This window comes from Myripristis murdjan, chromosome 5, assembly GCF_902150065.1.
Source record: "Myripristis murdjan chromosome 5, fMyrMur1.1, whole genome shotgun sequence".
NCBI lineage: Eukaryota > Metazoa > Chordata > Actinopteri > Holocentriformes > Holocentridae > Myripristis > Myripristis murdjan.
Window position 1 is genome coordinate 17,387,795 of NC_043984.1, and position 17,279 is coordinate 17,405,073.

The 17,279-nt window shown below is 41.8% G+C and overlaps 1 protein-coding gene across 1 annotated transcript; it reads left to right on the forward strand.

The window, feature by feature from the left end:
* Positions 1-1,129: 1,129 nt before the first annotated feature.
* Positions 1,130-15,214, forward strand: rereb (arginine-glutamic acid dipeptide (RE) repeats b). The gene is made up of 17 exons (XM_030050658.1): positions 1,130-1,426; positions 2,431-2,479; positions 3,450-3,574; positions 5,275-5,374; positions 5,486-5,584; positions 6,001-6,081; positions 6,190-6,343; positions 6,504-6,596; positions 6,865-7,064; positions 8,435-8,596; positions 9,648-9,758; positions 10,566-11,701; positions 12,057-12,261; positions 12,357-13,059; positions 13,215-13,355; positions 13,467-13,644; positions 14,189-15,214. The coding sequence occupies exons 1-17, from the start codon at positions 1,401-1,403 to the stop codon at positions 14,220-14,222; spliced, it is 3,597 nt and encodes a 1,198-aa protein (XP_029906518.1). The 5' UTR covers positions 1,130-1,400; the 3' UTR covers positions 14,223-15,214.
* The last annotated feature ends 2,065 nt before the right edge of the window (positions 15,215-17,279 follow it).

A 17,279-nucleotide genomic window follows, 5' to 3' on the forward strand; every position in this document is an offset into this window, starting at 1 on the left:
TTTAGCTGTCTGTTCATGCCTTCCCTATCCAACCAAAGTTTTCATTATAAAACAGATCATTTCTGTCCTTGGCCCTGATTGGCTGAATCACATTAATCTGTCAATGCAAAACAGCTTGTTCGAACATTAAATGCTGACCGGAAATCACTCAGCTCATATCAGATTACATGATTAATCCTCCTGTTGCCTTTACTAACATTTTGATTTTTCAGTTACTGTCAATTTGACCCCAGTAATTAAACCTTCCAGAAAATTATTATCATAAAAATTGTTACCCAAGTTTATGTGTCAGGTACTTTATCTTGCAACCGCCACATCCAACCCGTCTTATACATCAAAATTGTTGTAGGAATCATGGTTTTCTCTTCCAGATGTCACATTAACAATCTGCGGTTCTCTCACGTGGTTATGTTCGGTTAAGGCCCTAAAGCAGAGGGAAGATTTTGAAGATTATAAATGGCATGCTATAGTTCCTCAGTGTCCTGCAAAACAACTAAAACAAATATGTGTAAAATGTTGATATCAACAGCCTGGGATCAAATTGACCCCCAGAGAAACACTGATGCATACAAAATGTGACCAGGACATTGAAAACATATGTTAATTTTATGCTTACCCACTTGTCCCCATTAAATTAGGAAAAGTCATGAAATAACAATCAATCAATCAATCAATAAAATAATAATGATAATAATTATGTATTGGATCAAATGACCCCAAAGATAATAGGAGGGCTCATTGAAATCAATAGTGTTTGCACTTTTTATTGCACTAAACTGTATTGCAGACATTTGTTTTAAATATTATATTGTTAAACCTCTGTAAACCACGGCCTCTCGTGGCTGAGCCGCCAACAGTGTATGGAGGCCAGGCTGGTGTTGCATGCATGAGTACACATCCCAGCAAACCCTCCAACTTAAATACACACAAATGAGCTCAGTGCAATTAATATGCATGCAATAACATATTTATTTTTTTATAAAACACTGATTCACCGATGATAAAGCCACGCTGCGCTCTCCCCTGGGTAAACACTACTCTTTTTGCATTATGAGCGCCGCTGTGGCTTGTAATAACACAATCATAAGCTTTTGCACAACAGAGTCCTAAATCAAGTCTTGTCCGTGGGTCGCACCGTGTGGATTCATGGACACTTGTGCAGGATTTTGTTCACATATGGATGGTGATCCACGGCACATGCTCAGTTGTGCACACCGAGAGAAGTTTGGGGGCTGATAGCTGCGGCTGAGGTCACTGCACAGCTAGCGGTGGCACTGGGAAAGACCGACTCCCTCCGCCGCCTCCATTTTGAATAGCCATGTAATAGGGGAATCGCATATAGTTTGTATCGACCGCTGCGCTGCATAGTGTCAACAAGCCACATCCAAACATCCTCCGACATGGACGACCTGTTCAGTCCGCGAAGGTAACTTGGTTAACTCGCAACTTGCATTACATTTGAGTCGCTGCACGTTAGGCGTGTGCGTTTGTGTGCTGAAATGCGTCTCTCGGCTGATGATTTGTATGAAATAGTCGAAATGTCAGTGGTCACGAAGTTGTCTGCTAACAACGCTAGCCAAATAACAGCTTACTCTCGTTAGCGGTGTAGCTAGCCAGCTCCGGTTAGCAAAACGATATCTTAATCTCTCCAGGGTGGCTAACAGTTTTTGGACGTTTATTCCTTTGAAAACGATGTCACCCAAGTGTTTTACACCGTATTCATCGCAGACTTTACTCAAATGTGTCTGTCGTACTAGCTGTTAGGTTGCAGTCGACACTTGACGTGTTTTCTGTTGATTTCCACGGGTCGCCGTCGCTATGTAGGTTATGTCAACGACATCTTGTGGAGGCAACACACTGACAGTAATGATTTCATACTTTTGCTAGCCATGTGACGAAGCTGGCTGGACACTGTCAACCTGTTAGGCGTTTCAAAGTGGCACACACTGTTCCCCTTTCGTACAAATTGAAGCTCATGTATGATTGATTGGCAGGCTTTTTGCGGGAGCGTCGGGTTTCGTTTATGTAATTAGGAAACGCCGTAGCCTCGACTGAGATTGGTTTCTCAGTGATGGGGGGCGGGATGTTATCAGGCTGCGAGAATTAAGGCAAGGTTTGTTATTACAGAAGGATCACTTTGCTGTAGTCGGATGCATCAGATCATCCGTATATGTAATTGATGTGGATTTTCCAGCACTTGCGTGTTAAATAGGAAACCAGGGCCGACAGCAGCCAGTTCGGAGATGTTGTGAAATTTAATTTGCTGTGGATTGTTTTGCATGCTGTGAGCAGGATTGCATTTTGCTTGGTTCTTGCATTTTGTAATTACATGTTAAGATTTTGATTCCATTTTTTGCACACCTTTCTGTGTTGTTTTGCCTTTTTAAAAATTGAAAGCAAAGGCTGAACTTGTGACTTGTTTGTCCTCAGGAGCCTGAACAGCACACAGGGCGAGATTAGAGTGGGACCAAGCCATCAGGTAAGTCCAGGAAAGCATGTTAGAATTTGGGAGAGAAATGAAAATTAGATGAAATAAAGGGCCAGGGAGCCTATTAATTAACAAAGACAAGACTCAAAATATGCATCAGCAAAATTTTCTGTAGTCAAAAAGTCGCTTTTTCTTTTTTCCCCTTAGTATAATATTGACAGAAACAAGAAATGTGGATTAAGATTTGTATTGTTGAACAAAACAATAAATGTGATTGAACACTTGTCGGTCTTAAAATAACTCGTTCTAGTGACCTATAGGCCCATTATTGTATTCAGCCATTAGTTAAATCTATTTTGCTAAATATTTGTTTTCAAGCAGTAGTCTTTAAATCACTATCAGAGGTTCCTTTGACAGTCTTAGTCCATTTCTATTGGAAGAAATGTAAACCTAATGTCACTCAGAGTGTGTGTTTTCATCTGTAAATAATTTCCAAGTAGATTCTGCAAATGATCAAGAAGCTCTTGGTGTTTACAATTTGCAAATGCAAGTGCACTTCTGGCTGCACTCAAGTAAAACAAATCCAGACCACCTCCTGAGCAGGTCTGATTTAGACATATTTGTGTGACTTGACCTTGCTTTCAGCGTTACTATATGTTTAAGAATTGTGAGTTTATTAAAATGGGTGAAGCAGACCACATGTGGTCAAACACTGTATTTTTATTGAATGTTTTGGATAGTAATAACTGAGCACTAGCAAAATGCTGTCTGATGATTCTGACTTTGCTCATCCATTATTACCTTTTTATTTAATTGATGGGTTACAATTTTAATATGTGAGTATTTCCAATTTCTTTTAGAGGACTGAAAACTGTGAATATTGTGAAAAGCGCTCTGATTGTTGCTCTGCAGTTATTGTATGAAAAATGTTCTCAGTCCACCTGGATTAAGGTCCACTGACTTGCGTTCTTTGAGGTTGTCTGCTAACTTCTGCTTTGTCTGTGCTTTGGTTTCGGTGCAGGCTAAGCTTCCAGAGCTGCAGCCGCGGCCTGCACCCAGCCTCCAGACTCAGACAGAGAGTGAAGAGCTGGTGTGGACGCCTGGGGTAAATGACTGTGACCTTCTCATGTACCTCAGAGCTGCCAGGTCAGTATCTGCACTTAGTTGTTCACTATTATTCAGTTGTCCTTTTGAAATGTTATGGACATTAAGGTATCTCTACACATTCAGAGATTAGAATATTTTTGATTGAACTGATGCTTATTTGTTTATTTTTGTTTACTAGGAATAACAACAACTACGTCCTTTTTAGCTCCCCTCTTGTGGTTTTAGAAATTGCCGGAATCAGTGTTTTATTTTTCATATTTTTCTGTGTGTCTGTGTTGCCCCACAGATCACCAGGCCTTCCCTGCATTACTAACACAGAAACTGCCATACATGTAGCACACCGTTGTTTGCTTTTTCTGCAAAGAATGATTCATTTTTAATCTGATATATTTGTAAAAAATGTTAAAGGGTAAAGATCAGAGAAGTTAAGATGTCATATATTCAATTCTATATAACCTTTGAATATGATTTTTTTGGACCTTCCTTTGGCTCTACAGTGTAGTTTTTGTGATCTGCAGCCCTCAGTGGAGGAGTTGAAGTAATAAGAAATATTAATGTTCAGAATGCATATAATTTTTTATATTACAGTGTGAATTCCAGTTCATGTATACATACATTATAGCATATTTAAATTGCTGTTTTAGTTTAAATGCATAAGAAATAAATTTAATGTATTTTGATAATGCATGTCTGCTGTGCAATATAGAGTCACATTATCAAATTGTCACATTGTGCAGCTGGTACCTTCTCCCATACACTGAATACTCTTGAGTGTCACTAATCACGTATAAAAATAACAAAAAAAAAGAATGAACTTTACCTCCATGATTAGGCAGTGATAATGATTCTTCCATTGGTCAAACAAAGTTGTGCAGAAAGTTGAGGACTGCTCAGTTCTGCCTTAGCAGATGGACAGGCAGTGCTTTTGGGTTAAATGAAAACAACTCTAATTTCTGCTCCACCTGCCAGACTGCCAGTGGCACCTGCCCACTCACCCTGGGTTGAAAATGCGTGCCTTCTGTGGAGTAAACACTCACCATGTGAAGTGGCATTTACTCATAATTAACAGTACCATAAGCAAAGCTTCCATTTAAAAGTCCATTGAAATTAAGAGCAAAGAGCATCTAACTAAAATGTAACAAACAAGTGATAGTGTAGGTGTAACAAATTGAAACATAGCTTTTGAAAGTAAAATTATAGTATCTGTCTTCACAGTCAAGGGAAAAACTGAAGTACCTCATTGCAATGCACTTTTAGTGAGGCACACAAGTCATTCAAGTGGGACAAAACCAGCACACCCCGAGGCGGGCTCTGTGAAATGTTGTATTTGTATAGCTACTCTATACTTTAAGTCCATTTGAGCGTGATTTTTGTCCAAACATGGGCTTCTCCACTTCAGTTTAGTGCAAGAAACTCAAACCATAAAAATGATTGCACTAGGCTACAAAGATTAAGATTATTCAGTTTGTCCAAAAATTGGCATGGATGGGTTCATCCCAATGCTGACCTAAATCATCCATTCATATAAGCATCATGTGCATACATAAAAGCCTAATGTGCACACAGCTTGATCTAATGAGACAAAGTATTTTGGTCTGAGATTGCTCATATATAGTAATAATTTTCCTCTTGAAGTAATGACTTATTGTTGTCACATCCTGGAGCTTTATCATTGCTCACACTGTGCAAATTGGAAGGAACCAACTTGTAATGATCATTTTGTTTTCTTTTGGTTAAAGGAGCATGGCAGCATTTGCAGGGATGTGTGATGGTGGATCTACGGAGGATGGATGCTTAGCCGCCTCCCGTGATGACACCACCCTCAATGCACTGAACATGGTGCGGAACTGAGCTTGTCTTACACTTTTACCATTCACCAGTGAAGTCATGAAAACCACTATCATTTAACTGCAAATTTCCTGAGAAACATCTGTGTTTTTCCAATTCCAGTTACATGCAAGCCATTATGATGCTGCAAAAGCTCTCCAGCGTCTGGTTAAGAAGCCTGTGCCAAAGCTCATAGAGAAATGCTGGTCAGAAGATGATGTGGTGAGACACATTTGCTCAGTAACACAACACTATCATGCTGATTTGTTAGCTTTTTACAGCGTTTATCAAAGAGCATCCTTTTATTTTTTTCAGTCGCTGTCAATTTGCATGTATCTGATCAGAAATCAAGAGTTTGCTTGCCTTCATCTAACCAGTTTCAGTTGAAACAGCTTTTGATATGACTATAGTTACTTCTTATGCTCAGGGGTTTTATTGCAGGAGCTCTTGCAAACCTGCAGTATGATATTAACAGTTTCTCATCTTTCTCTTTAGTATCAAATAGCAAACTAGTGCTGAATACTCCCATTACAACTGTTAGATTTATTCATTGTAGATTTGTAATTGATCAGATAATTGAAATTTCTTGTCCTGTAGCTAAATGTCTTTTAATTCTCTCCCCTCTTTCTCCCCAACAGAAACGCTTCATCAAAGGCCTGAGACAGTATGGGAAAAATTTCTTCCGTATTCGGAAAGACTTGCTGCCCAGTAAAAAGACTGTAATTGAACATTTTATTTTTATTTACTGAACCATTTATACTGGATCCAGTGATTTACTTTTCCATGCTATTTTTTGTGAAAATTCATGCTGTTGTTGTCATCATCAGGGTGAACTGATAACTTTCTACTACCACTGGAAGAAAACTCCTGAGGCTGCAGGAACAAGGGCGTATCGACAGCAGCGTCGACAGCCGTCCTCCCGCAAAGCGAAGACCCGCTCTGCCACAGCGCCTGTGACCGCCCCATCTCGATCTCATTCAAGTAAGTGAGCACTTCTTTGTATTCCTCAGAAATGTAACAGTGCTCACAATAGGTTCCTCCATCCATGTCCAGGTAGTCTCTTTATATTTCTAAAGCAGTGCAGTGTGGTATTTGCACAAAATGGACCTGAACTTCATCTAAGCTGATCTTTTCCTTGCAGTGGACCTGAGCTCTGCCAGTGAAGATGATCTTGACAGTGAAGACAGTGAACAGGAAATGAAGAACTACACATGTGGCCATTGTGGTACAACAAGTGAGTACAAGTCTTTCTCGGTTGCATCTCAGATTTGGCAGCTTTAAGTTTGCTTTTAAGTTGTTGTCCCTCACGAAAGATTTCTGTATAGGTCTGGAGCTTTAGAAAATGTTTAGAAAATTTTGATTTGGCATGGAGCAAAATGCTTAAGGACTCAAGTGGTGATCTAATGTGTCAGAGCAAAACAGGGAAGTTGAAAAAGTTGCATTGGCTGCATTATTTAAGCAATAAAAGTTTGACAAGGAAGTATGAAATTTTTCTTTAACAGGTTCTAAGGATTGGCACCAAGGGGGCAGAGACAACCTCTTGTTGTGCACGACCTGCCGCACATTCTACAACAAGCACAGCCGCCTGCCGCCCGCTCAGAAACCTGCAGACCCTCCCTTCATGTTTAAACCTGTCAAAGAAGAAGAAGAGGAAGGGATGAATGGCAAGCATGGCATGAGGACACGGCGGAGCAGAGCAACTGTAAGCCTGAGGCATCTCCTCTTATACTGTACCAAATCAGTGAGCACGTTTACATGCACACCTTATTCCTGTATTAACCGGAATATTCGCAATATTCCGGTTGCGCACGCGTCATGTAAACACGCACCGAACCCGATTAAGGTCATATTCCGGTTGGAGAGAATTCCGAATAAGACCCCTGGCATATGCCTGTTCCAACCGGAATATTGGGGCTTGTAAACACCTTAGTCACGACTGCGCATGCTCGACTCGCAAGGAATTCTGTGGCGTCTTTGTTGCTATGGTTACCTGCAAGCGGGGAAAACGGCAGGGCGAACAGCAGCAAGAGCCAGGAGACTGCAGTCTGCCTTCAGCTAATGAAAGACTTAAATATCATGGAGGATATTGATGGGAGAAAACATAGAACTAGCGACAGAAGAAAAAGAAGAAGACTTCTTCGTCTGTATTTCCAGCAGACCAGACGCTTATACGCGTGCTGCTGTCCCCCGCGGCTGAGTGTCGCATTACGTTAGAGTGTGGAATACGCCGAAACACGGGGGCTTGCCAAGTAACATGTAAACGGAATATTCCAGTTGCCGCGGCGCAGTTACCTTAGCCGGAATATTGACCCGAACCGGAATATGGTGTGCATGTAAACGTACTCAGTCACAACAAACACCAAAATCAGTTTCGGCCAAAGTTAGCTACGAATATTTATACCGGGGACGTGTTTATTAGGGCTGCCACATTTCACAAAATTGAGAGGGAATGGCATTATGCGGGCTTAGTTGTATTTATTTTTTTTATTATTATTATTATTTTTAAAAAACTCTTGTAGTTCAGTTATCAGACGTTGGCCTGGTAGATCACACTGTGCAGGGCTAAATGATAGCATACAGCTTACAAATAAAGAGTTCCATGAAATTTTAACTATTTTGCAGACTTGAAGATGCAGTTTTGATGAACAAGTTGCACAGGTTGTTTTTCTGACTGAATGAAAAGTTAAACTGGCAAATTTAGAAAAAAAATCTTGACACTTCCATCAGCTCTCATACTTTTGCAATGAGGGAGTGGTGACTTAAAATGTGTTGAAAGTACAACTGGTGACAGTTTGATCATCAGTGCTCATGTTACCTTTTATACATGCAGCACTGTATTTAACCTTGTAAAAATGCAAATATGTTGAGATAAGGGTATCTTTAGCACATTTGGTACATAAGCAGTTGTACAGACAGGGTGCAACATGATGCATCTCATTAAATCTGACTCTCCTCCTTCCATCTTTTGTTTTACCATCAGGTGTGCAAATCAAGATAAGCTTTTTATGCAAAGTAACAAGTATTTATGTGGACTGTGCTTTATCAATAACAAAGATAATTTTTAAACTGCAGCTGTCATCTCTAAGAAGTGGCCACAAGAGGCTCACAGGCTCCCCGACCAGTGAGGACCAACAGTCCAGTAGCCAGCCCTCCCCGAGTGGAGCAAGTTCTCTGTCTAATGCTTCAAGAACCTCTTCCACAGACAGTAAGAATGACTCCAAGAAATCAAACAAGGTTGGTATTTTCTACACAGTTCTTGTTTGGGGGCATGCTTTGGCACACACTTGATTTAATTACATTGCGAACATGGAAACGTTAGAACAGACTGGTAGTGTGTGTACACTTCAATGAGGAGTGTAGTTTGTCCACTTTTGCTCTGTTCACACCATCTCAGGTGGTCTGATCATAAAGGGACAGCCAAAACAGATCACCACTCACTCCTGGCATTGTCATGTGTCTCAAATGCATGTCTGATGACCACCTGTGATTGGATTGCCTGCATACATGACTTCTGCAAATAATATGGAGATGTCATCCTTCCATAGATATTACTAATCAATGAAAACCAAAAAACTTTTCATTTTGTGTACTTTGTGAGAAAAAACAACTTAAAGAAATGGAGCAAACTCTGCTGAAAAGCCCATGACAGTGTTGAGTCAGCAGTCCTTTGATGTTGTTGGGGACAAATCACACCCCTCTGCAGGTGATTTGAGTGATTGGATCACAGTATGTCTTCAAGACATTACACCCCATTCTCACCTGTATCTAGCACTTCTTATCCCTAGTGAGGTCACATCAGATGGATGTTAAAACTAAGAATGATTAGGTTTTTAGTTTTCACTGTGTGCACTGTGAGCACACTCGTGTCTCAGCTTTGCAGCCACTCCCATACACAGCATGTACAGGGCTGGAGTAATTTTGCCATCATGATCATCGTGAGCAGCACAGTAATTAAACAGTGTGGTGTAAGCATTGTTTATTCATTTCTAATCATGAACGGGGAGCAAAATTTCAGTCAGTGCATTTAAAAATGTCTGTTATAGGCTGTTGGTCATTAAAAAGGAATAAAAATAAAGAATCACAGTTGATAAAATCCTTGGCAGTTCCCAAAGCTACATCCAGCTGGAATTGTAAATGATGCTATCAAACACAGACTATGCATCCCTGTAGGGCGCATGTATTATTGATGCTGCCAAGGACACATGTTTAAAACCTTCAGTGTCACACATCTTTTCCTGTCAATAATTAACTAAAATGGTGTGTAAATGTTGTACTGCATGAACAGAAGACGAAGGAGGAGGCACCGTTACCAAAGACTACAAAACGTGTGCGGGAGAGTCCTGCTCAGGAGCCTGACGAGCCGGATAAAGTTACACCTAAAAGACCTAAAACACAGGTGAGAGAGCAACAGCAGAACGTTTGTGTAGCTTTGGGCAGTAACAATAATACAGTACACTATTTATATAGCCCTTCTCAAAACCACAGAGAGTAAGTACAGAATAAGAAAGTAAAAGGTAAGGCCTTAAAGCAGTCATATGGAGATAACAAAAAATATTAAAGAATTGATAATGTCACAGTGGTATTAATTGTAATAATATACTTGAGGTTGTGATTTTTTGCTAACGTAATGTGACAAACACAAAGACAAAGCATAAAAATTGAGATAAAAAGTGCCAGAATTGAGCTTTTGGGCACACCCCCTACTTAATACTCAAGGATATTACCACTAGACACACAGAACTTTCTTCTTATCAGGTAGGAGGAGAGCCTGTTTAGTGCAGTCACAGAGATGCTAACTTCAGTGCCTTAATCTGTCAAGCAGTATGTTTTGACCAGTAGTATAAAAACATGCTCTTAAATCACAGGCTCTGAGAATGACAGTGTCAGAACTGTATTGCTTACAGAAGTTAGACTAAAAGATCTAAAATATGTTAAATGTCTTTCCAAACCTTCCATGTGGGATATTCTTTGCAGTACGGATGCTTAACATTTTCTTTGGCTGCCACAGTGCAATAAAATCCTGTCAATCTCTGAAAAACATGTGGGGTGTTACCTTATTAAACTGTACTTGAGGATGAGGAACTCATTCTTAATTTGCTTTTTGGTGGTCTGTTCCATGTAATGTCAGATGAGTACAGAAAGATACCTGCACCCTGAATTGGCCCCTAAGCACAACTTGATTGAGATTTGTTTGTTCTTCCAGGAAACCCAGGGTTCTCGGTCTGAGGGGGAGGCAGAGGTGGAGGAGGAAAGTTCGGACAGCCGCAGTGCTAACGATGATGGCAGCAGTGACACCAAAGACATTGATCAGGACAACCGCAGCTCCTCACCCAGCATCCCCAGCCCTCAGCAAGGCAATGACAGCGACTCTGACTCATCTGCCCAGCCAAATGGCATCCCATCAGAGCTTGGCGCCCCCACTGCTGTGCTGGCGGAGACACCCATCGCTCAGGCCCTCCCCTCTCAGGGCCCCATCACTACTCCCCAGCCACCGCAAAGCACCCCCTCTGCTGATCCTGCCCAAAGCCCCCCTCCACCCTCACCAGACCCTCCTCAGCCAGCCTGTGGTCAGCCAGCTGGCGTAATGGGCCCACACATCCGGCAGCAGCCCGCTTCTCACTCTCTTTCTGTCCCACCGTCTGTTCCTTCGACAGTGGGGCAGGGCTTTCCTCATTCACCGGCATTTCAGGTTCCACCCTCTCTCAGCTCTTTATCTGCGCAGCCTCAAGGCCCGTCGTCTCAGGTCTCCCAGCGACACCCACACTTCTCTAGGGAGTCCCAGCTTCCCCAGACTCCCTCATCTGGTCCCCAAATCAAGCCCCCTCCCACCACCCCTATCCCACCTTCACACAAGCAGCTACCACACCTGTCTGCAACACCTTTCCCCCAAATGCCTTCCAATCTCCCCCCTCCTCCAGCTCTGAAGCCCCTCAATTCTCTGCCCAACCAGCACCCTCCAGGCGCCCCCCCACCCCCTCTTCAGCTCATGCCACAGTCGGTACCCATGCAGTCCCTTCCAGCCCAGCCTCCAGTGCTCTCTCAGCTACAGACCCACCCTGGGAAAAGCAGCCATTCTTCTCACCCATCCAGTTCAACCTCACACCCTCTCACCTCTGTTGCACCATCTACCATCGGCCCTGTCCCTAGCTTGCAGCCATCCTTCCCACCTCTCTCTCTGAGACCCTCACCGAGTGCTTCTGTGGGAGGGTCACATGTTCAGATTAAAGAGGAACCATTGGATGACCTGGAAGAGGCAGATAGCCCTCCGCCTCCATCAAGGAGCCCCTCACCAGAGCCCACCGTTGTGAACATTGCAAGCCATGCAAGCCAGTCTGCACGGTACTTAGTAAAAGACATTAATTCCAGTTTAGAGACATATAAACAACACTTATTCTTTTTTATATGCTCCAAAGTTATTCGCCTACATCCCTCAGCCATGGCAATCAGCTCTGCAGATAAATCTGTAAGATAGAAATGCATGCACACTAACAATAACACAAAGTGTAAAAAAATAGTTATGGACAAATAAAGCAAAAACACTAGATGACTGTCTTCTTTGGCAGTAGTCTATGCTGTACACGCACCTGGCAACAGCGCCTCAACTTTGGAATGAATAGTATGTTTTTTGTTTTGTTTTTTTACTGCAGAAGCTGGCTTGTCATTCTCATACATGCACATCTATCATTTCTTTTAGGTTTATCAAACACTTGGACCGTGGCTACAATTCCTGTGCTAGAACGGACCTGTTCTTCACTCCACTTGCGTCTTCCAAACTGGCCAAGAAAAGAGAGGAGGCGGTGGAAAAATCTAGGAGGGAGGCTGAGCTCAGTGCCCGTCAGGAGCGTGAAAGGGAGAAGGACCGAGAGAGAGAACGAGAACGTGAGGCAGATAAAAATGCTGTGAGTCCGCCGTTTTTTGTTCATTACCTTACTCTACTTATGTATGTATAGTATATGTGCTTCAGTTATCTCACATTCTCTTATTTTGCTTACAGCGGGCCTCCAGCTCCTCCCATGACAGTCGTATGAGTGAGGCACAGATGTCGGGCCAGGCCCACATGCGTCCCACCTTTGAACAGCCGCCTACCACTGTAGCTGCTGTGCCCCCCTACATTGGACCTGACACACCTGCCCTGCGCACGCTGAGCGAATATGCACGGCCCCATGTTATGTCCCCCACCAACCGCAACCACCCTTTCTTTGTGTCACTGAGCCCTGGGGACCCGTTGCTGGCCTACCACATGCCCGGTCTGTACAGTGCTGAGCCCAGCCTGCGAGAGCGTGAGCTTAGGAACCTGAGAGAGAGGGAGCTTCGTGAGAGGATGAAGCCTGGCTTTGAGGTCAAACCCCCAGAGCTGGAAACTTTACACCCCTCGGCCAACCCAATGGAGCACTTCGCCCGCCATGGGGCACTGGCTCTTCCGCACATCGCCGGGCCTCCCCACCCCTTCTCACCTTTCCATCCTGGGCTTAACCATCTTGATCGAGAGAGGATGGTGCTGGCAGGACCACCACTACGCCCAGAGCTGAGTTATGCCGAGCGACTGACTACAGAAAGGCTTCATGCAGAGAGAATGGCTTCTGTGGCAAGTGACCCTGCTGCCAGGCTTCAGATGCTTAATGTGACGCCGCATCATCACCAGCACTCTCATATTCACTCTCATCTCCATCTGCATCAACAGGATCCTCTCAACCAAGGTGAGGGTGGTAAAACACAACAGGCAGTTTCTTTTCCTGTTTTTACAGGTTTTAATTTTGAGACTATGGCTATTACTCAGTCTTGCATGTCCCTTAGATCAGCTGACATAAAGTTGTTTTGTGTAATGATATAAATGCCCTCTTGCCTCATACAGGTTCCAGCCCTCATCCATTGGTGGACCCCTTGGCAACAGGACCACGTTTGGCCCGCTTCCCCTTCCCCACTGGCCCGATCCCAAACCCATTGCTCAATGATCTGCCCCATGATCACGATATGCTGCGCCACCCATTGTTTGGTTAGTAACCTTGACATTAAGAATACACACAGCCCAAGATGTAAGACTTTCTATGGGCCCATCCAGCCTAATTTGATCATGTGGTTTCTTGTGTCTATGTGCCTGTCACAGGAGCAGCATATCCCAGAGAGCTGCAGGGCCCTATTCCTCAGATGTCTGCTGCCCACCAGCTCCAGGCCATGCATGCTCAGTCTGCCGAATTGCAGAGGATGGCTATGGAACAGCAGTGGCTTCATGGACATCATCACCTACATGGAGGCCCTCTACCTGGGCAAGAAGATTATTACAGGTGAGGTCTTTGAATATTGGAACATTAGACCATTCTTGTCTTATTTTGGGATCAGTTTGATCTTATTTGTCTGCCACAGTCATTGGTTGCTTTGGTTTATGCAGAATACACTTTTTTTTTTTTTTGCTTACAAGACTAATTTAACTCCCATTCATGTTCATCCCATTCATGTTTTAAAAAATGTAAAACGTCTTTGAAACTTGAATGTTGCCATGCTTAGGTAATTGCATCTTGTGAATACATGTACAGGATATGCTTTCGCTAAAATTAGCCTAAATCCATTATGTTTGAGCACATGAAATTAATTAGGCTGGCATGTGCAGATTGTGCTCTACAGGCTCAGCTGCCAGAACCCAAGTATAATGGAGGTCAATGATTGGCTATAAGTTGCACCACAGAACAAGGAAAGATGTTTCTTACATGCAACCTAGAGCAAACTCTGTCAAGATTGATTGCAGTAGTTAGACAGTACTGGAAAAATACTTTATGTTGCACTGCCAAAAGCAGCGAGCACTGACTTGTTTTTTGTTTCTGTTTTCCACAGCCGTCTGAAGAAAGAAGGTGACAAGCCATCGTGAGTCCCAGATGGTGCATGCCATAAAACCCTGTACTCTACCTAATGAATAGAATACTGTGTACTTTAAGAGAATATTTGTGTGTCATTTTTTTGTTTTAATATATTTCAAAAAATCTTTGTGAATCTTTATGTGCATTCCTTGTTCAGCACTTAATGGGATTGTCAAACAGTGTCCGTCTGAGATTTTCATATCAGTTAAGAATTTATACTGCCTTTATAAACAAAATTATTACAGTCTCACTCATTCATGTGAGATGTAGAGTGAGTTAAGCAGTTTCCTATACAGTAGTGTAGATTTGCTAATGTAAGGCTATCATAAAGGATATGAAAACATCTGACTGACTTTGGTGTTAAGTTTTACTATTCCTTTGATTTTTAAACGATTTCCTTGTACAGAGTGGCATTTAAATCCGTGTTTGAATGACTGACTGTAACAACCTAGCATGACTCTGTCCTCGGTTTTCACCAAACTAGAGTAGCAAGTTGCATTGTTGTGTGTTTAGACTTGGAAAGCATAGTAGAGATCAGGTTTATTCTAAATCTGCTAAATATTTGTCTAAATCCTAAAGTTTTATATTTCAAGGTATCTTTTCACAGTGTAACCTAAGCTTTTACTCACTCATTTTTGAGATTGTAAATAGTACATGTTCACAATATTCTATATAAATGAGTATTATTGATATAACAGTAGTTGTGAACCCTTTATCTTCTATTTGGCACAATAGCAGTAAAGCTAAATCAAGCTAAATACAGTATATAGTATTATTAGGTAAGAGAATTGTTATTTGGACCATCATCTGTGTTGCCCCCTTACAGAAGGCTGTGCTAGATCAGTTTATCCCATGTTTTCAGATCAGAAATTTAGAAAGACCTTGGCATCCTAATGAAATTTTTAAAATGAACTGCTTCAAAATTCAATATTTATGTGAAATAATATGAAAGTGTATACATTGCATATTTATTTCAATAAATATTTCTGCAATGGCACCTTCATCAATTTGCAGTTGGAGTTCTTCTGCTAGCTGTGCTAGAGAGAAAGCCAGTTTCTGGTCTATACAATGAAAAAAATTCATGCATGTATTCATGCAAACGGTGTAGATCCCCACACCCAACCTATTAACTTGAATGGAGAGGTGGAGAATATAGTCCTCATGGTTTATTTTATTGCATAAACACCAGGTATTGCACAAATTCTGTCATATATGGAAAAATCATATGTACCTAGTCTTGTTTGACAAGAGATATATAATGTTCTGGCAGCAATCATTTGCCTTTAGATCTATACACAAAATAGTTTTCAACAGTGACAATGACAGCAAAAGGTAATTCAGAGCTGATACATGAGGGCAAAAGTGGCATATGAGACAAAGTCACTCAATGGAAATCTTACTTATTGTGTTTGCCTATAACAAATCAGTTTTGCCTGTTTTCTATACTTGAAGCCATTGATGAGCTATAAGTATTAATATCCATTGCAGAATGTGCTAGGTTTGTTTTTACACAGTGCACCACAGCAGATCCTGCACTGGCCATATCAATACATTTTAATACACAATATTAGCAGCAACCTTCTTAATCTTTTCTGACAACTTTCACATAAACCAGCCCAATATCAGCAACTTATTTTTTTCCAACTCTTTCATCCATCCTTTCCATCCATAACAAAGACATGCCACATACACATTGCATTGGTACATCAAAAACAGCCACCTTTGGTAACTGTAGCACATTACATTAAGCTGCAAGTTAACATGATTACAACTGTATGAAGCACACCGCATATTCAGGCCAGAACAATACATTTGCAAGAGACAGGTTTTGCAGGTATAGCCTAATTACCATGTGGTCCATATCAACATCACTTTACCCAGAACTAAACTTCTCAAAAGTTTAAATAGTTGAATTGTAGGTGAACTGCTTTCTTGCAGATCAGGTCTTAACTAAAAGTTTTCACTACCCAACCAGTTTCCTGGTGGAAAACAATTTCTGTTAGAATTTTAGTCAAGATTTTCAACCCGGAAGCAGGTGTGTGTAGTCATTATGCATTGCTCACATTCTCTGAAACTCTTCCATGGGTGGACCCGGGTGAAAACATTTGGAAATTACTCCTCTTTGCTGTCTGTATATGAAGGTTCATTCGGTTGAGGATCCTTCTTCACATACTGCCGCAGGTACCGGATAGCTGACACTGCACTCACGTTTGCCAGCAGAGCTAAATTTTATTTTAATGAATAAGTGTTATTCTGTAGAAAGCAATAGCTCACTTAAGACACTGTATTAGTTACGCAAACAGAGTAATCATAATATCAGAAGAATAAAGGGATTATGCAAGAAGTTTCATACCTGCTTTCCATGTATCTGCAGCCTGTGGATCAGAGGATCTCAGCACCCAAGAGGCAACAGCAATGCAGACCAAGCACATATCTGACTGTTTCAGTGTGTAGAAAAGGCCCTCTTGCTCTACAAGAGACAGATTTGCATGTAATGGACAAATTATAAATAAAGTGCAGCTCTGTCTTTGATATTTTGAACATGGTCTTAAGAACCTACTAATAAAATTAATCAATCAATTAATTAATTAATTAAAGTGCACAAGGGGACTCAGAATTACACTCACTTGATAATGACAAAGTCGTCTGTATACTTTTCAATATTCTTTGCCGCACTGCAAGCTCATTGAAAAATTGAGAAGTAAATGAGGAGATTCTACTCTGATTTAACATCGTCACGACCGGGTTGGCTCTCTTGATGGGTATCCTCTCAACTGGAAACACCCAAGCACCAGATCTCCGGCACCAGACGCTGCCCTTGTCAGGAAACCGCATTTTCCTTATTGAGAGCAATCTTTTCAAATTGCTAGACCATCCGTCTTTGTTATCTTTTACTGTAGACGATACAGAATCTTTATCCTGGAGGTGAATGCGAGAAACAATTCTGATTGGAGAGCTGTTGTCATCTTCCTCACAGTCCGTGTACATGTCTTGTGGAAAGAAAAGATAGTCCAGTTCTGGGAATGTGAGATCTCTGACAGTACGGGGAGAGCAAGAGAAAATAGGGA